Raw genomic sequence first — 22,422 nt, 5'->3', positions numbered from 1 at the left:
GTGTTGGTGGGAGGATGTATGGGACACGTCTTGCCTCTAGGTCTATTACAGGGATATGACAGATAAGGATATTGTGTAGGATTGATGGGCAGTGGAATGCAACTGTGGGAGGGATGGGAAGGATAGTCGGTAAGACATTTCTCATTTCAAGGCATGAGAGGTAGTTGAAACCCTGGTGGAGATGGTGATTCAGTTGCTCCAGTTCCAGCTGGTGCTGAGTCACAAAGGGAAAGCTTCTCTGTGGCTGGACGATGGGAATTTGGAAAGTGGTGTGTGACTGGAGAGATGAAGCTTGGGAGATCTGTTTTTGTACAAGGTCGGGAGGGTTATTAAGGTGTATGAAAGCCTCAGTGAAATCCTCCGTGTATTTCAAGAGGGACGATTCGTCACTACAGATGTGACTGGGTGTGGGGATGTATGGAAGAGACTTCTTGGTGTGGAATGAGTGGCTGCTGTCAAAGTGGTGGAGGTATTGCTGGTGATTGGTAGGTTTGATTTGGACAGTTGAGTAGGACCAGGTGGAGCAAATGGGGTAGAAGCTGTTGAGGTTCTGGTTCTGAACCAAGTGAGGGGTTTGTGATTCTAGTTGTTCAGGGAGGATCCCTCTAGGTTACCCATGAATAGATTTGCATAGGATGGTGCCATTGCGAGTGCCCATAGCCTTACCCCAAGTTTCATTCTGTGTAATGCTTGCAAAGTGTAAGTAATTGTGGGTGAGGATACAGTTGGTCATGACAATTAGGAAGGAGGTTGTAGGTTTGGACTCTGTTGGGAAGGGCAGTGTTCAATCGTGGTAAGGCCATGGGCATTAGGGATGTTAGTGTAAAGAGAGAAGGCACCAATAGTGACAAACAGGGCACCATGTGGTAAAGGAATAGCAACTGTGGAGGAAATGGTTGGTATCTTTCATATAATAGGGTAGGTTGCAGGTTATAGGCTTAAGGTGTTGGTCTAAGAGAGCAGAGATTCTCTCTGTGGGGACACAGTAACTGGCCACAATGGGGCATCCTGGGTGGTTTAGTTTATGGGCTTCAGGAAGCATGTAGAAGGTAGGAGTGTGGAGAATGCTAGTGGTGAGGGGAGAGGTTGAGTCCAGGGAGAGATTCTGGGATGGGCCTCGGGATTAAAGGAGAGACCAGAGATCCTGCTGGAATGGGGTCACTTTGGTAGGGTTTGTAGGTGGATTAATCTGATAGCTGACAGAGTCCTTGGGCCAGTTAATCCTTGCAGTTCAAAACAATAGTGCTGGAGCCTTTGTCAGCAAGCAGGCTTGCAGGATTGGGATCAGTTTTTAGGTGGTGGATTTCAGTTCTTTCTGCAGATGTAAGGGTAGTTTATATGTTGAGGGATTTGGGGAAGGATGGCGAGGCAAGGTTCAAGGTTAAGAAATTCTGTAAAGTTAGCAGGGTGTGATTTGGGGACAGTGGAGGTGGATAACGGTTGGCTTTAGGTTGAGTCTGATTGGTAGGGTTGCTGGTGAAAAAGTTTCTCCACTGCAGGGAGTGGGAGGAGGAGAGGTGGTTTTTAACAGTCCTGCATGATTGAATTTGGAAGTGGGGCAAAAGATGAGGCCCTTGGAAAGGACAGATACTTCTGTGGGGGCTAAGGCTTTTGGACGAAAGGTTCATGACTGTGTTTCAGGTCTGTTTAGGTTCTGGGTTCTGTATGATGGTGGGAGGGAGTTTGAGGGTGAGGTAAATGTAGGTGGTCTGCGAAGCATATTTGTCAGCTATGAAGTGAAGACCTATTACATTTACCTCACCCTTCAAAACTCCCTCCTACCACCACACAGAATCCACACCCAAAACACAAGTCATGCACCTTTTCTCCAAAAGCCTTAGTCCTGCCGAAGTATCAGTCCTTTCCAAAAACCTCACCTCTTGCCCCGCTCCGAAATTCAGTTGTGCAGGACTTGTTAATGTCTCCTGGTCCCTACAGTGGAAACACTTCTTTGCCAACAACCCTACCAATCAGACTCAACCAAAGACTAATGTTGAGCCCTGCTTGAGTCAGTTTACTCCTCCATTCAACCGTGATCCACCCCCACTGCCCCCAAATCACCCCTTCGTAACTGTCCAGAATTTCCTAACATCAAGCCTCACTATCATTCCCCAAATCACTCAACATGCAAACTAACCTTGAGTCTGCGGAAAGAATCACAATCCACCACCTAAAAACTGATGCCAACCTTAGCATTCTACATGCTGACAAAGGATCTACCACTGTTGTTTCAAAGTGCAAGCGTTACCTGGTGGAAGCCAGCTGTCTGATTCATTCACTTACAAATCCTACCAAAGTGATCCCATTCCAAAAATCCAGCAGAATACCCAATCTATCCTTAAATCCTTAGGCCCATCCCAGAACGTCTCTCTGGACTAAACCTCTCTCCTCACCACCACCATTGCCCACACTTCCATCTTCTATATGCTTCCTAAAGTTCATGAACCCCTTCCTAATTGCCATGACCAACTGTATCTTTGCCCAAAATTACTTATCCTTTGAAGGCATTACTTTCAGACAAATATGGGGTAAGGCTATGGGAGCTTGCATGGCACCATCCTATACCAGCCTATTCATGGGCCACCTAGAGGAGTCCTTCCTAAACACCCATAATCCGAAACCCCTCACCTGGTTCAGATTCATTGATGACATCTTCATCATCTGGATCGAGGATGAGGAGATCCTATCCACATTCTTCCAGAACCTCAACACATTCTCCCCCTTTGCTTTACTTGGTCCTACTCAACCATCCACATCAAAAATACAAACCACCAGCAATACCTTCACTTCGATAGCAACCACCCATTCCGCACCAAGAAGTCCTTTACATACAGCCTAGCCACTGTGGCCATATCATCTGTAGTTATGAGCAGTCCCTCTCCAAATACACAAAGGATTTCACAGAGACCTTCACAGACGTAATTACCATCCTGACCTTGTGCAAAAATAGATCTCCCTTGCCTTATCTCTCCAGTCACACACCACCTCCCAAAATCCCACCTTACGGCCACAGAGGAGCATTCCCTTCGTGATTCAGTACCATCCAGGACTGTAGTAACTGAATCACATTCTCTGCCAGGGTTTCAACTATCTTCTGTGCCCTGAAATGAGAAATGTCCTACCCATTATCCTTCCCGCCCCTCCCTCAATTTTATTGCACCACCCACTAAACCTACACAATACCCTTGTCCGTCCTTACCCAATCCCTGCTTCCAGTCCCTTGCCCCATGACTCATACCCCCGTAATAGGCCCACATGTAAGACACGTTCCATACATTCTCCCACCACCACCTACTCCAGTCCAGTCACAAGCATCACCTATCCCATCAAAGGCAGGGCTACCTGTGAAACCAGTCATGTGATCTGCGAATTAAGCTGTGACCAAGAAACAGCTGGACCACCTCATTGTTGAGCGTGCCACCCCATGCAGTGTTCTTCATTTCAGTGATTGCTTCACATCCTGTGGCATCTGGATCCTTCCCACCAACACCAGCTTTTCTGAACTGGCAGGTGGAAACTCAGCCTGCAATATATCGTAAGTTCCTGTAACTCTCCTAGCCTTAACCTCCATTAGTCTTTATCCTTAACCTCTTGCCCCCCTTCCCTATTCCCATGCCAGCACTACACAGTCCTCTATTTCACCCAAGCAACCACCATCTTTTCACATATCTCCTTTTCTGCTAACCCCCCCCCCCCCCCCCCCCCCCCCCCTCCTCCTCTGCTCTCTGTCTAACCTCTTGACTGCACCTAGCTGCCCTGTCCTCTCCCCACCTCATCCCTGTATGATCCCACAAACAGCACTTTACCATCCCCACCCCCTGCCCTGCTATCCTTCCCCCTACCCACCCCAGCCTCCTCCTTACCCCCACCATCCAGTTGCATCTCCTGTCATGCGCAACCGCTCGCAGTCTGACGTCGGCGGTCAGAGTCAGGATGCGCTTGTGTTAGTGTTCGATCTCCAATGTAGGCCTTGTTGACTGAAAGCTCATTTGCTGACATTTTTTTTTGTGCTTATCTGTGACTCAGCATCTCTGCTATATGGTGAGTAGCAACTATCCTTTTAATAATATTGTTACTTTCCATCATGGATTTTCCATAGTTACTTATAACAGAGAGTGTAGTATGGTGTGTGTTAGTATGTTTGGTAAACATACTGTTCAGTGGATATAAAGGATCAGAAGTAATTAACCACAAAAGAAAGATTAAATAACTTCAAAAAATTGGTGGAAATCTCAAGAAATGGGAGTGTGTGGAAAAAGCAGTCATCCTGCTATGTTTATTTCAGACTAATGAAAAATTGATTAAAAACACAGGGGCTGGCACATAGCAATGTGGATCAATTTCATAATGAACAATTTTGCACTTACCTCAGTCTCACTTTTTTAAAAATATATGAAGTTTCACATTTTTGTAATTATTATTTCCTCCATATTTTCTTTCTTGCACAGTCATTACTTCAAGTAATTCAATTGACAGCCACGGAGTTCAACCACCATTAACATGGATATGATAAGTCACACAACAGTGTTTTGGAAAACTGAAAAATAGCGGAAAATGTCACATATGATTAATATTTTTCATAATAAATGCAGTTTGCAATAAATGCAGTTGTACGAAGGCATTAGTGGAATGCTGCGTGAACACCTGTTGATACAAATTTTAGTAAATACTAATTTCCAATCAGTGTTAATATTCGTTATAAATGTGTACAGTTTTTTAGTGTTTCATGTAAGGGTGAAATAAATAAGTGTTTCCAATGAAAAACAGATGTTACAATATTTTTTTCTTTGGTATAGAACAGTGAGCCAATTCCTGAAGCTCCTAGTCCGGCAGCATCTCCCAGGGAATCGCAAACGGTGAGAAGTCAACATGTAATTTGCCTGATTTGTTGGTTACCATATTTGTGATTGGATAAAATTTGCAAACATGTATCAAACACACATACCACTGATAATCAAATAGAAGAGGCATTGAAAACAGCAGAATACTTAGATTTTGTCTCTTAGCAGGTAAAAATCTCCCATACCCTCTGATTAAATATTTTGTATAAATTGAGCTTTCATAAGCACTTGTAAGCTGTTTGATGCCTTCTCTATTCCGTAGTCATCTGTCCTCATATCAATATATGTATCGGTTGCTGTGTGAAAATATGCTTACCTTAAAGTGACTGAACAATATCTTATCATAACATTGTATTTGCACAAATAATATGTCATCTTGTTCGAGTTCCTGGCAGATTAAAACTGTGTGCCAGACTGAGACTTAAACTTGGGGTCTTTACCTTTTGTGGGCTGTACTTTACCAACTGAGCTACCCAAGACAGCTGACAACCCATCACCAGAGTCTGCGAAAGACCATTGTCCTAACTTAGTCTCCGTCCGGCATACAGTTTTAATTTGCCAGGAAGTTTCATATTGGTGCACACTCTGCTACAGAGTGAAAATTTCTTTCTGGAAACATCACAAAGGGTGTGGCTAAGCCATGTTTCTGCAGTACCATTTCTTCCAAGAGTGCTAGTCCTGCAAATCTAGCAGGAGAACTTCTGTGAAGTTTGGTAGGCCAGAGATGAGTTACTGGCAGAAGTAGAGCTGTGAAGATGGGTTATGAGTCGTGCTTGGGTAGCTCAGTCAATAGAGCAGTTGCTTATGAAAGGCAAAGACCCCAAGTCTGAGTCTTGGTCTGGCACACTGTTTTAATCTGCCGTGAGTTTCATATGATTGCACACACAACTGCAGAGTAAAGATTTCATTCATCATTTATTTCAAAACAAGTATTTACTAATTAGATATAACCTCCTATCTTGAAGGTTTCTCATGGATTGGAATAAATTAGGCTCGGTTGGTTTCAGAATCAGAATTTTACAGTAGCGAAATGCACAAGTTAAACCTTGCTTTACTGTATAGGAGACTAATCAGATTACAGTTGTAATGTATTATACTTGGAATACAGTAGTTTTTATCATATGACTCAGTCGTAATTCAGTGTCTTGTCCTGCTAAAATGATCATGTCATTTAAAAATTTCTCATGAGAGTAATTGCAGAAAAAAGGTTTGGAAGTAAAGCTACCATTACCCAGTTCTTGTTACTATGTGTATTTGTCACTCAGTGCTTCCACTATCCAGTGGATGGTTTTCTTTGCTATGTCTAGTGTTTGTACTGCACCAAGGATTTTTCAGTGTTGTATCATTTAAAAGTTGTGCTGCATTTTGTTACACAGCCAGTAAAGGAACAAAATCAAAATCGGGCAGAAAGCCACTCCTGTGTAATATCAGTAGCATCAGCATTTTTCATTGAGTAATCATGATGGCATAATTTTCTGATTAATTTTGCAAGTAAATTAATCTGGTTTCCAATAATTGATGTTTCTGCTTCAGTCTTTGTAATTTTGCTCCCAACCTATGCATTAATTTCAATTAACATATTTTGAATACAATACAGTGTTATACTTGTATTATTTATTGTGAGAGGTGAATGGTAGTGTAACCTACTATCTACTCAGCACTTTCAGAATAATTTAATTTTGTTGTGTATATATGCATGTACAAGATTTTATATTACCATATAGACCATTTACCTTTAACACAGTACCATCAGCACATGGCCGTTAGCAAATCTGCTGTCAAAATAGTCAACCTTGATGCTTCGGTCAGGCATGGTCTGATACTGGTTGCACTCATCATGTCAACTCATGTAAATTAGAGTTCCATATGCAGCATATCAAACTGTGTTATTTTATTGGAATATTAAGTTTAGTCTGTGGTTTTAAAGTATATTCCACAAAGTGATTACTTCTTCTTGAATTGCTTTTTTTAGTTACTGTTCCATAAATCTTAAACCTTAAAATATGATATTCTTCACTATGGGCATTTGAAAATTTAAATTTCATTCTTTCCTTGTTCTTGTGTCTACTGTATTTAAGCTCAACTGGTAGATTACATACTATATGCACTACATGAATTGGCTTTTATGGAGACTGAGAAATCTGCAGAAGTTGTGTGACTGGGCCGGTATGGATTCTCTCCACTCATTGCCAACCTTAACTAGGTAACAACGCAGCAAGCTGTATCAGTATAGCATTGTAGTAGGCATTATGGATGCAATTTTGATTCCTGTTCTGTCTGCCATGTAAGGAGGAAGTAGATTATTTTCTTCTCTTACATCCCAATAGTATCTTCTCAGAGTTGACATCACAGGAGTGTGTTAATTTATTAAACTTTTTCACTGCTGTGGGCTTGTATAGATATACTGCTACACCGATACCCCCAGGTGCTGTGGGCACTTACTCGTGTGCCGCTTGGGTTTTCCTGTAGTGCAATGGATGTCTGTATGCATCCAGAGCTGCTGACCTCTCATTGTCATGGACAAGTTAATCTCATATTTTGATGAATAGAGAAGTCTCAGCTATTTATCATGCAATGCATGTGCCTCATTGCATGCTATCACTTGCAAAGACATCTTTTCAGTAAGTTCAATTGTTGGAAACATGACAATTGCTATGACTGAATGATTCACAATGCATAAGGATGTAAATGAGCACACTGCATGCAAACATATGCAGGCTATAGCCCAATAACTCAAGAAAAAATGAGATACCAATCTGCTCTCAATTTTACATAAAATTTTGATACCTTATCTACATTTCGCTCACTCCGATGATGGGCTAAAATAAACCATATGCATAGTTAATGCAATACGTTTTTGCATCTCCAAACTCTCTTAAAATTTTGCCCAATGTTTTATTTAATTTGGTATAGTAAAACTATGACATATGTTGTTGTTGTTGTGGTCTTCAGTCCTGAGAATGGTTTGATGCAGCACTCCATGCTACTCTATCCTGTGTAAGCTGCTTCATCTCACAGTAACTACTGCAACCTAAATCCTTCTGAATCTGCTTAGTGTGTTCGTCTCTTGGTCTCCCTCTACGATTTTTACCCTCCACGCTGCCCTCCAATACTAAATTGGTGATCCCTTGATGCCTCAGAACATGTCCTACCAACCGATCCCTTCTACTAGTTAAGTTGTGCCACAAATTTCTCTTCTCCCCAATCCTATTCAATACCTCCTCATTAGTTAAGTGAACTACCCACCTTATCTTCAGCATTCTTCTGTAGCACCACATTTCAAAAGCTTCTATTCTCTTCTTGTCTAAACTATTTATCGTCCATGTTTCACTTCCATACATGGCTACACTCCATACAAATACTTTCGGAAACGACTTCCTGACATTTAAATCTATACTCGATGTTAACAAATTTCTCTCCTTCAGAAACGCTTTCCTTCCCACATTTTATATCCTCTCTACTTCGAACATCATCAGTTATTTTGCTCCCCAAATAGCAAAATTCCTTTACTACTTTAAGTGTCTCATTTCCTAATCTAATTCCCTCAGCATCACCCGACTTAATTTGACTACATTCCATTATCCTCGTTTTGCTTTTGTTGATGTTCATCTTATATCCTCCTTTCAAGACACTGTCCATTCCGTTCAACTGCTCTTCCAAGTCCTTTGCTGTCTCTGACAGAATTACAATGTCATCGGCAAACCTCAAAGTTTTTATTTCTTCTCCATGGATTTTAATACCTACTCTGAATTTTTCTTTTGTTTCCTTCACTGCTTGCTCAATATACAAATTGAATAACATCGGGGAGAGGCTACAACCCTGTCTTACTCCCTTCCCAACCACTGCTTCCCTTTTGTGCCCCTCGACTCTTATAACTGCCATCTGGTTTCTGCACAAGTTGTAAATAGCCTTTCGCTCCCTGTTTTTTACCCCTGCCACCTTCAGAATTCGAAAGAGAGTATTCCAGTCAACATTGTCAAAAGCTTTCTCTAAATCTACAAATGCTAGAAATGTAGGTTCGCCTTTCCTTAATCTAGCTTTTAAGATAAGTCGTAGGGTCAATATTGCCTCACGTGTTCCTACATTTCTACAGAATCCAAACTGATGTTCTCCGAGGTCGGCTTCTATTAGTTTTTCCATTTGTCTGTAAAGAATTCGTGTTAGTATTTTGCAGCCGTGACTTATTAAACTGATAGTTGGGTAATTTTCACATCTGTCAACACCTGCTTTCTTTGGGATTGGAATTATTATATTCTTCTTGAAGTCTGAGGGTATTTCGCCTGTCTCATATATCTTGCTCACCAGATGGTAGAGTTTTGTCAGGACTGGCTCTCCCAAGGCTGTCAGTAGTTCTAATGGAATGTTGTCTACTCCGGGGGCCTTGTTTCGACTCAGGTCTCTCAGTGCTCTGTCAAACTCATCACGCAGTATCATATCTCCCATTTGATCTTCATCTACATCCTCTTCCATTTCCATAATATTGTCCTCAAGTACATCGCCCTTGTATAGACCCTCTATATACTCCTTCCACCTTTCTGCTTTCCCTTCTTTGCTTAGAACTGGGTTTCCATCTGAGCTCTTGATATTCTTTTCTCCAAAGGTCTCTTTAATTTTCCTGTAGGCAGTATCTATCTAACCCCTGGTGAGACAAGCCTCTACATCCTTACATTTGTCCTCTAGCCATCCCTGCTTAGCCATTTTGCACTTCCTGTTGATCTCATTTTTGAGACGTTTGTATTCCTTTTTGCCTGCTTCATTTACCGCATTTTTATGTTTTCTCCTCTGATCAATTAAGTTCAACATTTCTTCTGTTACCCAAGCATTTCCACTAGCCCTCGTCTTTTTACCTACTTTATCCTCTGCTGCATTCACTACTTCATCTCTCAAAGCTACCCATTCTTCTTCTACTGTATTTCTTTCCCCCATTCCTGTCAATTGTTCCCTTATGCTCTCCTTGAAACTCTGTACAACCTCTGGTTCTTTCAGTTTATCCAGGTCCCATCTTTTAAATTCCCACCTTTTTGCAGTTTCTTCAGTTTTAACCTACAGTTCATAACCAATAGATTGTGGTCAGAGTCCACATCTGCCCCTGGAAACGTCTTACAATTTAAAACCTATGACTTATAACAGAGAGAAATTCAGTTCTTTGTTGAGTGAAGATATCGGACTGTAAGATGGGTAAAAATCAAATTTTTTCACCTAATATTTTACCAAAGATTCAATGATAAATATTTTATACCAGCAGGAACACCGCACGGAATGCAGGGAGCATGTCTGTAGCAGTGAAAGGGTTAAGAGGTGGTAATTAATATGCGCACACTTCTAAAGCCTTTTTTGAAATTTACAATATCAGTTTCATGTTTCTTAGTCCTCTCTATCCCTCCAAACCGAGCGAACTGGTACAGTAGTTAGCACACTGGACTTGCTGTGAGGAGGATAACGGTTCAAAATCCACATGTGATTTTCCTGAATTGCTCCAGGCAAATGCTGGGATGGTTCATTTGAAAGAGCATGTCTGATCTCCTTCATCATCCTTGAAAGAATCTGAGCATGTGCCCCATCTTTAATGACCTCGATGTTGATGGGATGTTAAACCCTCATCCTTCTTCCTTTCTATCCCTCCATGTCACTTAATGTTTCTGATGTCACCTTTGTTGAGTAAAATTTAATCTTCCGTGTTCTTATAGTACACAGATAAAATACCTTGATACGTCCAATCTGTCAATAACAGTGTGGCGTATCGAATTTCAACAGCTGCCCATGATTGTAAAATTAAAACTCTCCATCTTGGATGTAATTTCTGTTTGTTTTTGTTGTTGTTGTTTTTTTTATCATCATTACTGTACAGTCGGCTTAATAATAGATTTTTTTTTCTTGAGGTAAGGTGAGATGAGTCTTGTTGAATTCGCAAGCCATTAATGCATATTTATATTTGACAAGAGGCATATTATTTGTGAATATTCATATGAAATTACTTAGCATTGAATAGGCCTATTGTTATGTTTGTGCATGGGTAAAAAGTTGTCACTTGTGATATAAGAATTAATTTAATTTTTTGTAAGTATATTATGTGCTTAACTGACCATAGTGCACACATTACTCTCAATTTACTTGTAACACCAGATTTCTTTGTTTTTTTTTCCATTACAGTCATCACCGTCTGAACAGCGTGTGTCTGTGACTAGTGCAAATCAAACAAATACAATTAATGCAGAAGGCTTACCTGTAGGCTGGTCTATGCAGGTGGCACCCAATGGTCGTGTGTTTTTCATTGACCACAATGAACGCTCTACAACGTGGGTTGATCCAAGAACAGGTAGAGCGAGTCCTATGCCTAATCAGACAGCTCCACCAGTCAGAAAACCAGAGGATGAGCTCGGCCCTCTGCCAGAGGGGTGGGAAGAGCGTGTTCATACTGACGGCCGGATATTTTTCATAGATCACAGTTAGTATAAAATTTCTTTTTACTTGGCAGTAATTTAATTTTTGTTTGATACCACTTTGTCTTGTTTTGTGGACTATTCATTTGGTCTTAGCCTGAGAATTAAACTGTTGAGAACTAGGATTAAAATTATTTCTTCGGGCAGAGGTTGACAAAAAGGAAACACAACTGCTTGCGTTACTAAGGATCTGTCTGAGAGTATCATGAAAACATAGATTGCTACTCCCCATAAAGGTAATACATTTAGTTGCAAACAGGCATGATGAAAAGACTATTACGTAAAGCATTCAATCAAAGCTTTCCTCAGAATAATGAGAGATACACACACACACACACACACACACACACACAAAAGCAAGTGCAACTTGCATAAATCTGGCCACTACTTCCAGCCACTATGGCCAGAGGTAGTAGTGGCTATATATGTATGAGATGTGCTTGGTTTTGTGAATGTGTGCATTTCTCTTTTCTGAAGAAGGATTTGGTGGAAAGCTTATATGTAACAGTCTTTTAATTGTGGCTGTCTGCAACTCAGCATTCTCACATTTATGGCAAGAGTAGCAGTCTATCCTCAGAATATTGTTGATATTCCAATCTGGATCTTCACGTGTTTAAGGACCTATTTTTGTGATATATTTACTGTGTGATGATTTTTCAACCTTCAACAGTGACAAAGTTCATCAAAACTTACAAACTTGACAGGAGTGGATGAACAGTTTCTTACAGATATGTCTTGTGTTCTGACTGCTCTAGGTAGAAAAGAAATGGAACTAACACTGCAAACTTTGTGCTCAGTCTCATGGTTGCTATCAGAATAGGACCCATTGTCTGTGTTCACTAATTCTAATGGTCAAAACATTTCCGCAAGTAATTCTCCACGAGATTGCACGGGACGAAAACATGTCTAAAGTAAACCGTCCTTTCAGTGCTACTGAATTAATGATGAAACTTAACTAGGGTTTAGTGATACAGTCAGTATCATAAGTAGTCACATGCTAATATTGAACAACAAATAACTGAAGTGGTCAGGAGAAGAAAGTTCTAACCCTCAATTTAACAATATTATGAAAAGGATAGATTGCTTCTCATTGTACAGATGACACATTGAGTTGCAGACAGGCACAATAAAAAGACTGGAACACATTCAGATTTCGGCAAAAGCCTTCTTTAGAAAAGAAAAGAAACAGTGTTTCACATAAACAACACACCTCATGCACATGACTGCTGTCTCTGGCTAGAATGCAGTTGTTGCTTTGATTGCTGCTTTCATTTAATGTGACAGCTGCATTCTGACCAGAGGGGTCAGAGATAAGTCAAGTTTTTGTGAGATGTGCTTGCTTGTGTGAATGTGTGTTTTCTTTTCTGAATAAGGCTTTGGCTGAAAGCTGAGTGTGTAATCATCTTTCTGCTGTGCCTGTCCACAACTCAACATGTCATCTTTGTGGTGAGTAGCAATATGTTGTTTTCATAATATTCCTGATATTCCAACCTGGATGTCCCATTGTCTAACCCTCAGTTTAGTTGAGATTAGTGTGATCACTTTATCTGTCGCATCTTTGAATGCATCACATGGTAGTAACAGGTAGTTCCATATGTACCACTAGAAAGTTCTAGCTACAATGAGAGCCAGTCCTGACAAAACTCTACCATCTGGTGAGCAAGATGTATGAGACAGGCGAAATACCCTCAGACTTCAAGAAGAATGTAATAATTCCAATCCCAAAGAAAGCAGGTGTTGACAGATGTGAAAAGTACCGAACTATCAGTTTAATAAGTCACAGCTGCAAAATACTAACGCGAATTATTTACAGATGAATGGAAAAACTAATAGAAGCCGACTTCGGAGAAGATCAGTTTGGATTCTGTAGAAATACAGGAACACGTGAGGCAATATTGACCCTACGACTTATCTTAAAAGCTAGATTAAGGAAAGGCGAACCTACATTTCTAGCATTTGTAGATTTAGAGAAAGCTTTTGACAATGTTGACTGGAATACTCTCTTTCGAATTCTGAAGGTGGCAGGGGTAAAAAACAGGGAGCGAAAGGCTATTTACAACTTGTGCAGAAACCAGATGGCAGTTATAAGAGTCGAGGGGCACAAAAGGGAAGCAGTGGTTGGGAAGGGAGTAAGACAGGGTTGTAGCCTCTCCCCGATGTTATTCAATTTGTATATTGAGCAAGCAGTGAAGGAAACAAAAGAAAAATTCAGAGTAGGTATTAAAATCCATGGAGAAGAAATAAAAACTTTGAGGTTTGCCGATGACATTGTAATTCTGTCAGAGACAGCAAAGGACTTGGAAGAGCAGTTGAACGGAATGGACAGTGTCTTGAAAGGAGGATATAAGATGAACATCAACAAAAGCAAAACGAGGATAATGGAATGTAGTCAAATTAAGTCGGGTGATGCTGAGGGAATTAGATTAGGAAATGAGACACTTAAAGTAGTAAAGGAATTTTGCTATTTGGGGAGCAAAATAACTGATGATGTTCGAAGTAGAGAGGATATAAAATGTGGGAAGGAAAGCGTTTCTGAAGGAGAGAAATTTGTTAACATCGAGTATAGATTTAAATGTCAGGAAGTCATTTCCGAAAGTATTTGTATGGAGTGTAGCCATGTATGGAAGTGAAACATGGACGATAAATAGTTTAGACAAGAAGAGAATAGAAGCTTTCAAAATGTGGTACTACAGAAGAATGTTGAAGATTAGGTGGGTAGATCACTTAACTAATGAGGTGGTATTGAATAGGATTGGGGAGAAGAGAAGTTTGTGGCACAACTTGACTAGAAGAAGGGATCGGTTGGTAGGACATGTCCTGAGGCATGAAGGGATCACAAATTTAGCGTTGGAGGGCAGCGTGGAGGGTAAAAATCGTAGAGGGAGACCAAGAGATGAATACACTAAACAGATTCAGAAGGATGTAGGTTGCAGTAGGTACTGGGAGATGATGGAGCTTGCACAGGATAGAGTAGCATGGAGAGCTGCAACAACAACATCATCATTTATGTTCTTGTCTTTCAATTCAACCAAACATAAAATGTGCAGTAACACAAAATGCACTGTTGTGGATTAGCACTTTTTTCCACCAATCCTTGTTGTTCTTTTTTATGGGGAACACACTCTAATTTTTGTCTGACTTGGTACATGCACTAAATAATACAAATAAAAAACTATCATATTTATATAAACAACAGTTGAATTTCATCTATTTTGTGGATAAAAATTCACATAAGTAAGGACAGGGAATGGTTTGTTTTCTCCCAAAGCAAACGGGTCACATTTAATCTTTTTCTTAAATTGAAAATCCTGGCAATTGGCACCTATGTCATGCTGCTCTTCATGCCCCACAAATGTCTGTTCCGAGAGAAAACAGTGAGAATATCTGTTTACTCAGAGGCAGATGGGCAGGCAACAATTCCACTACAACCAATAAAAATTCACACAAATGGTAAAACTCAATAGTCCTTACTTTCAAAACCACTGGTGGTAGTGACGTGGTGAACGAGGTGTTTTAGTGAGGGAATGACTGCGTTAATCACCAAGAACCCATTGTGAGTAGGATGTGCAATTCATAGAGGGTTAGAAAAAAGTGCAATTAATTATAAATTTTGAAGATATTACGTCCAATAAATTGTGTCCGTATGCTCTTTGGGATGTGGTCTGTCTGTGCAACTAAATGGCTGATTTGTGCATTACACATTTCACTTCTTTTTATGTGTGAAGCATCTTCAGTGGTCTTTAATACAAGTTTTTATGTATATAATAATAGTGTATTTTACTGTTTTCTGGCAGTTATCTTAAATGATCAATTCTGTCATTTTCTACTCCTAATATGCTTTTCACCCCTTTGGATTTCAATATTCTTTTATAAAAACAGAAATGACATTCAGATAATTTGAATGCTCACTAAAATACTCCATTTGAGCCATGTGATTCCTGTACATCACTAGCTAGCTTGCTGCTCCTACTGTCACAAGGCTAATTCACAATGATGCCTTGTTTAGGAATTTAATTTACAGAAAATGGGTTACAAGTGGTGTGTCGTGCCATACTGTAGAAACACATCTATAAAAACTCCTGAAAAGTTGTTTTTTAATGTTCCAGAGTATGAGAAGATGCATAAAATGGGCAGTTGCCACCACATCAATGCACAAGTTCACTAACCTGGTTAAAAATCTGTTGCACTGTGAAGTTAAAATATTATCTCCGAGATATGCTCGCCATCCCATTATTACAATGAAGAACAGTGTCATTTAATGAAATTAAACTCATAGTGAAAATATTGCCATTTTACCTAACACCACCTTAATTATTTGGACCTCAGTTGTTAGAGCGCTAAACCGTCGAATTTTGTATGATGATGTTCATAGATCACTAGTTCAAATCTTAACCCGAAAAGACATTTGAACATATTTGTTAAACAACTCGACAGTCCTTTTATATGAAAACCAAATCAAAATTACAAAATTTCACCACACCGATCAGAAACGGAATATTATTGTTTTTCCCTTGCTGTTTACATGTGCTGACATTTGCAGTTGCTGCTCACACAAGTCATATTCAAAAAGATATTTTATAGTTAATGTGACCACACACATTTTATCATAAGAGAAACTTTTTTATCTTCGTACTGCCTACATAGGATCCCTATTGTTAAAAGTTTTGCAGTTTCATCATCTTACATAAGGATGAAATAAGTCTGCTTCAGACACCTAATGTTAGTTAACACTTACAAACAACACAGCCATTACCTTCGTGTCACCTGAATGTTTTACACAATTTATGTGTCTGTTTAACCTCATTGTCCTAAACGTCATTCTACTATGGACATACGGTTATATCTTTCCAAAAACTTGAATTGTTTGTTCGCAAAGTAAATGCATTTATCATCTCTTGTCCATTTCTGGGATGAAGACTGATGTGAAGCTATGTATAATACATCCCACAATCGAAACATCTGCTACAATCAGTACTTACTAATGCTGTTTTCATATTTCATGTAAAACTTTTAAAAACATTTGACCCTTCCCTAATTCAAACATGTGACCTCTTATACTGCAATCAAATGCACTGTCATTGTGCCACAGAATGTCTGACAGAGGCAGTATCTCTGCTGAATATCTTGTAGGAAATAAACACTTAAGTTTTACCAAGAATGATTTGTGCTTTGTGCTCCAGTGAAATGAAGTTTCTGAGAAGTATGGTAGGGAAGACAAGGAGAGATAGAGTGAAAAATGAAGATGTTAGGAAGGATATTGGAGTGGACAAGTTGACTGAGAAAATTGAAAAGAATAGATTAAAATGTAAAATGGTTTGGTCATGTGAAGAGGATGGGAGGGGAAACGAAGATGATGATGAATTTGTGCTCTGGATCATAGCTCATGATTTATAATTTACTATCTAGTTATAATGTAGGGACCCCAGTTGCAAAAGTTCTACAGTTCCCGAGTTTAGAGTGATTTTAGTTATGTTGCAGATAGCAGGGAAAAGAACATCCATTGGGCACATATCACTGCTGTAATTGGGTGGAGCTTAAATGCATAAACTTTCACAAAGCTTCCACTATCAGCAGTCACAAAATTCCTTTTATTGGTACTTAAGTTGTAATTGTGTTTTCCATCACTAAATAGTTAAACTGTTTGCAGTAAGAGTACGTAAAAACCTCATAACTCTGGCTAACGCTACTATAACATAGGTGTAGCTTCATCTTACTCTAGTCTGTGATGTCACCAGAGCATCAGCCAGTAGCAGAGCATTTTAGATCATGAGAAAAGATTTTTATATTTAATAGTTTTTAAGCTTTAATGACATAAAAATAACAGATATTTTTGACTATATTGACTGTAAATGCTATTTAAATATTATAATCAGTCAGAATATCAACAATCCGAACCATATTTTTAACATAGGAATGTAGCCTATTGTGTTATATAATGTTTTGTAATACTTTACAATATGACAGAGTATTTGTTATTATCTTATTGTTAAGTAAGAAACAACTTTTAGAACACAACCATTCACTGGAAAGCAGAAGCAGCAAGGCATCAGTAGGCATGTACAGAAGAAAGAAAACATGCCAGCTTTCAGAGTGATGAGTTTTCTAGCTAGAGTAAACCCCTTCCACACCTCCTCCCCCAAACAAAACACCTACGTATCTACATGCAGTTACTGGATGAAAAGTGCCAGTGCTGCATTTCGGCAGGTGCTCCCAGTTGTGGTGGGGGTAATGCCTGATAGAATGGGTAGAGTGAGAGGGAGGCAGGGAGAGGGATTGATGGTGGATGGCTAGTGGCTTGGAACTCAGAGGGAGGCAGCTGGTTTGCCAGCTAGGAATGTGGGTAGGAGGGAGGGTTGGAGGAGTGACAAGTACATAGGCTAGGTGTACTTTAATAAGATTCTGCTTAGAATTTTGTTATCTTTTTATTTCACATGTGTTATCTGGAGTTGTACTTAGTTGTCCTGTATACAACAGGATGTCCAATTTTCAGCATTTTCAAGCACATTTCACTTGATCATTTTACTTTCACTGTGTGTTGGTTGTGTGTGTTCCTACTGTATAAAGTGTTTCGAACTGTCACTGTCTGTTTTTGGTTGTCCTTTGTTGGTGGTGTTGTATCTGTATGCAGTTTGATATTAATAAGATTTGCTTAGAATTCTGTGTTGTTCTTATTTCACATTTTTTTGTAGCTAATGCGGTCAACGAGTTGTTACTTGCATTGATTTGTTATATATGTTGTTGTTGTTGTGGTCTTCAGTCCTGAGACTGGTTTGATGCAGCTCTCCATGCTACTCTATCCTGTGCAAGCTTCTTCATCTCCCAGTACCTACTGCAACCTACATCCTTCTGAATCTGCTTAGTGTATGCATCTCTTGGTCTCCCCCTACGATTTTTACCCTCCACGCTGCCCTCCAATACTAAATTGGTGATCCCTTGATGCCTCAAAACATGTCCTACCAACCGATCCCTTCTTCTGGTCAAGTTGTGCCACAAACTCCTCTTCTCCCCAATCCGATTCAGTACCTCCTCATTAGTTATGTGATCTACCCATCTAATCTTCAGCATTCTTCTGTAGCACCACATTTCGAAAGCTTCTATTCTCTTCTTGTCCAAACTATTTATCGTCCATGTTTCACTTCCATACATGGCTACACTCCATACAAATACTTTCAGAAAAGACTTCCTGACACTTAAATCTATACTCGATGTTAACAAATTTCTCTTCTTCAGAAACGCTTTCCTTGCCATTGCCAGTCTACATTTTATATCCTCTCTACTTCGACCATCATCGGTTATTTTGCTCCCCAAATAGCAAAACTCCTTTACTACTTTAAGTGTCTCATTTCCTAATCTAATACCCTCAACATCACCCGACTTACTTCGACTACATTCCATTATCCTCGTTTTGCTTTCGTTGATGTTCATCTTATATCCTCCCTTCAAGACACCATCCATTCCGTTCAACTGCTCTTCCAAGTCCTTTGCTGTCTCTGACAGAATTACAATGTCATCGGCGAACCTCAAAGTTTTTATTTCTTCTCCATGGATTTTAATACCTACTCCGAATTTTTCTTTTGTTTCCTTCACTGCTTGCTCAATATACAGATTGAATAACATCGGGGAGAGGCTACAACCCTGTCTTACTCCCTTCCCAACCACTGCTTCCCTTTCGTGTCCCTCGACTCTTATAACTGCCATCTGGTTTCTGTACAAATTGTAAATAGCCTTTCGCTCCCTGTATTTTACCCCTGCCACCTTTAGAATTTGAAAGAGAGTATTCCAGTCAACATTGTCAAAAGCTTTCTCTAAGTCTACAAATGCTAGAAACGTAGGTTTGCCTTTCCTTAATCTTTCTTCTAAGATAAGTCGTAAGGTCAGTATTGCCTCACGTGTTCCAGTATTTCTACGGAATCCAAACTGATCTTCCCCGAGGTCGGCTTCTACCAGTTTTTCCATTCGTCTGTAAAGAATTCGTGTTAGTATTTTGCAGCTGTGGCTTATTAAACTGATTGTTCGGTAATTCTCACATCTGTCAACACCTGCTTTCTTTGGGATTGGAATTATTATATTCTTCTTGAAGTCTGAGGGTATTTCGCCTGTTTCATACATCTTGCTCACCAGATGGTAGAGTTTTGTCAGGACTGGCTCTCCCAAGGCCGTCAGTAGTTCCAATGGAATGTTGTCTACTCCGGGGGCCTTGTTTCGACTCAGGTCTTTCAGTGCTCTGTCAAACTCTTCACGCAGTATAGTATCTCCCATTTGATCTTCATCTACATCCTCTTCCATTTCCATAATATTGTCCTCAAGTACATCGCCCTTGTATAGACCCTCTATATACTCCTTCCACCTTTCTGCCTTCCCTTCTTTGCTTAGAACTGGGTTGCCATCTGAGCTCTTGATATTCATACAAGTGGTTCTCTTCTCTCCAAAGGTCTCTTTAATTTTCCTGTAGGCAGTATCTATCTTACCCCTAGTGAGATAAGCCTCTACATCCTTACATTTGTCCTCTAGCCATCCCTGCTTAGCCATTTTGCACTTCCTGTCAATCTCATTTTTGAGACGTTTGTATTCCTTTTTGCCTGCTTCATTTACTGCATTTTTATATTTTCTCCTTTCATCAATTAAACTCAATATTTCTTCTGTTACCCAAGGATTTCTACTAGCCCTCGTCTTTTTACCTACTTTATCCTCTGCTGCCTTCACTACTTCATCCCTCAGAGCTACCCATTCTTCTTCTACTGTATTTCTTTCCCCCATTCCTGTCAATTGTTCCCTTATGCTCTCCCTGAAACTCTGTACAACCTCTGGTTCTTTCAGTTTATCCAGGTCCCATCTCCTTAAATTCCCACCTTTTTGCAGTTTCTTCAGTTTTAATCTACAGGTCATAACCAATAGATTGTGGTCAGAGTCCACATCTGCCCCTGGAAATGTCTTACAATTTAAAACCTGGTTCCTAAATCTCTGTCTTACCATTATATAATCTATCTGATACCTTTTAGTATCTCCAGGGTTCTTCCATGTATACAACCTTCTATCATGATTCTTAAACCAAGTGTTAGCTATGATTAAGTTGTGCTCTGTGCAAAATTCTACCAGGCGGCTTCCTCTTTCATTTCTTAGCCCCAATCCATATTCACCTACTACGTTTCCTTCTCTCCCTTTTCCTACACTCGAATTCCAGTCACCCATGACTATTAAATTTTCGTCTCCCTTCACTATCTGAATAATTTCTTTTATTTCATCATACATTTCTTCAATGTCTTCATCATCTGCAGAGCTAGTTGGCATATAAACTTGTACCACTGTAGTAGGTGTGGGCATCGTATCTATCTTGGCCACAATAATGCGTTCACTAAGCTGTTTGTAGTAGCTTACCCGCGTTGCTATTTTCCTATTCATTATTAAACCTACTCCTGCATTACCCCTATTTGACTTTGTGTTTATAACCCTGTAGTCACCTGACCAGAAGTCTTGTTCCTCCCGCCACCGAACTTCACTAATTCCCACTATATCTAACTTTAACCTATCCATTTCCCTTTTCAAATTTTCTAACCTACCTGCCCGATTAAGGGACCTGACATTCCACGCTCCGATCCGTAGAACGCCAGTTTTCTTTCTCCTGATAACGACATCCTCTTGAGTAGTCCCCGCCCGGAGATCCGAATGGGGGACTATTTTACCTCCGGAATATTTTACCCAAGAGGACGCCATCATCATTTAATCATACAGTAAAGCTGCATGCCCTCGGGAAAAATTACGGCCGTAGTTTCCCCTTGCTTTCAGCCGTTCGCAGTACCAGCACAGCAAGGCCGTTTTGGTTATTGTTACAAGGCCAGATCAGTCAATCATCCAGACTGTTGCCCTTGCAACTACTGAAAAGGCTGCTGCCCCTCTTCAGGAACCACACGTTTGTCTGGCCTCTCAACAGATACCCCTCCGTTGTGGTTGTACCTACGGTACGGCTATCTGTATCGCTGAGGCACGCAAGCCTCCCCACTCATTCATTGTAAGGGCTCTTTGTATGTGAATTTTTTCCTGTTATATTAGTAGTGTTGTGTCGTAATTGTTCATTCTGATAATCTTCATATCATGTTCCACGTCACATGGTGCCAGCTAGAATGTCGAGATTGAAAACCATTGTGTCTGGGGATAACAGGCAGAAATTTCTAAACTAGATACGAAGAACATATAAGAAGTTGAAAGTATGAAAGTAGCCATACTATTTTTGCTGAACATCTAGTAAAGAAAGTAAAGTATGGATCTGAACCCACTAACACTTAACAGAGTATGAAAATTATCAGAATGAATAATTCCAATAGAAAACTTCTACCATTACACAAAAACTATCAGGTACAAAGAACCCTTGCAAAGAACAAACAAGAAAGTAATAAATGACCAACTCAGTATAAATAACAACTCACTGATCATGTTGGCCACAAAAAAAAAAAAAAAAAAAAAAAAATCTGTAGAATATAACCAGTAACATACTCAATGTCTCAACCACAAACAAGTTTAAGAAAATCTATTATTTAGGATTCTGTTCACTGGAAAGTCTCAAGTTTTCTTAGAGCAGGTCCCACTACACAGAATAACACATTCACCCACATAACAAATGAATATCACACCACATACAGGTACAACAACAAAAACAAAAGACAACTGATAACACACAGTGACACCTGGTAACTCTGTATACAGTAAACACACACAACCAAAACGTACTGAAAGTAGAGTGTGAGAGTGAAAAGGGTAAAAAAAAGTCAGAAATAAGACATTCCTATGTACACAGCAGTAATTAATTAAAAAAGCAGGATGTTACATATGAAATAATATCACAAAATCATTAGTAGAACCAAATAGTAATCTATTTTATGAAACTTGCACTTCAAAAGTTGTTTCTTACCTAGCAATAGCATAATAACACAAAAATATAATATAGTAAAATATTTGTAAACATTATGTAATAAATTTATTACAAACGTATGTTACTAGCCTCTAAAGGTGCTTCATAAATAGAAAGAAATGAAATTCATATGGCACGCCGAACAGCCTTTCATTTAGGTTCATAGACCAGGGTTTTTCAAACTATGCATCACAGCTCCCAGGGGTGTTGTGGACCTACTGTAGGAACATTGCCATTG

The 22,422-nt window shown here is 39.7% G+C and overlaps 1 protein-coding gene across 5 annotated transcripts in view; it reads left to right on the top strand.

Annotated features, from left to right (window-relative positions):
* LOC126263699 (E3 ubiquitin-protein ligase Nedd-4) overlaps positions 1-22,422 on the top strand; it is a 200,034-nt gene that overhangs the window by 127,576 nt on the left and 50,036 nt on the right. For all 5 annotated transcript variants that reach the window (XM_049960835.1, XM_049960833.1, XM_049960831.1 and 2 more), the window contains 2 exons: positions 4,797-4,856; positions 10,992-11,286. In XM_049960835.1, coding sequence (XP_049816792.1) covers positions 4,797-4,856; positions 10,992-11,286 — 355 coding nt within the window. The remainder of the gene's footprint in view (positions 1-4,796; positions 4,857-10,991; positions 11,287-22,422) is intronic.

Source organism: Schistocerca nitens, chromosome 6 (genome assembly GCF_023898315.1).
Source record: "Schistocerca nitens isolate TAMUIC-IGC-003100 chromosome 6, iqSchNite1.1, whole genome shotgun sequence".
Classification (NCBI taxonomy): Eukaryota; Metazoa; Arthropoda; class Insecta; order Orthoptera; family Acrididae; genus Schistocerca; species Schistocerca nitens.
The sequence above is the reverse complement of the archived record's forward strand: the minus strand, read 5'-3'. Positions and strand labels throughout refer to the sequence as shown.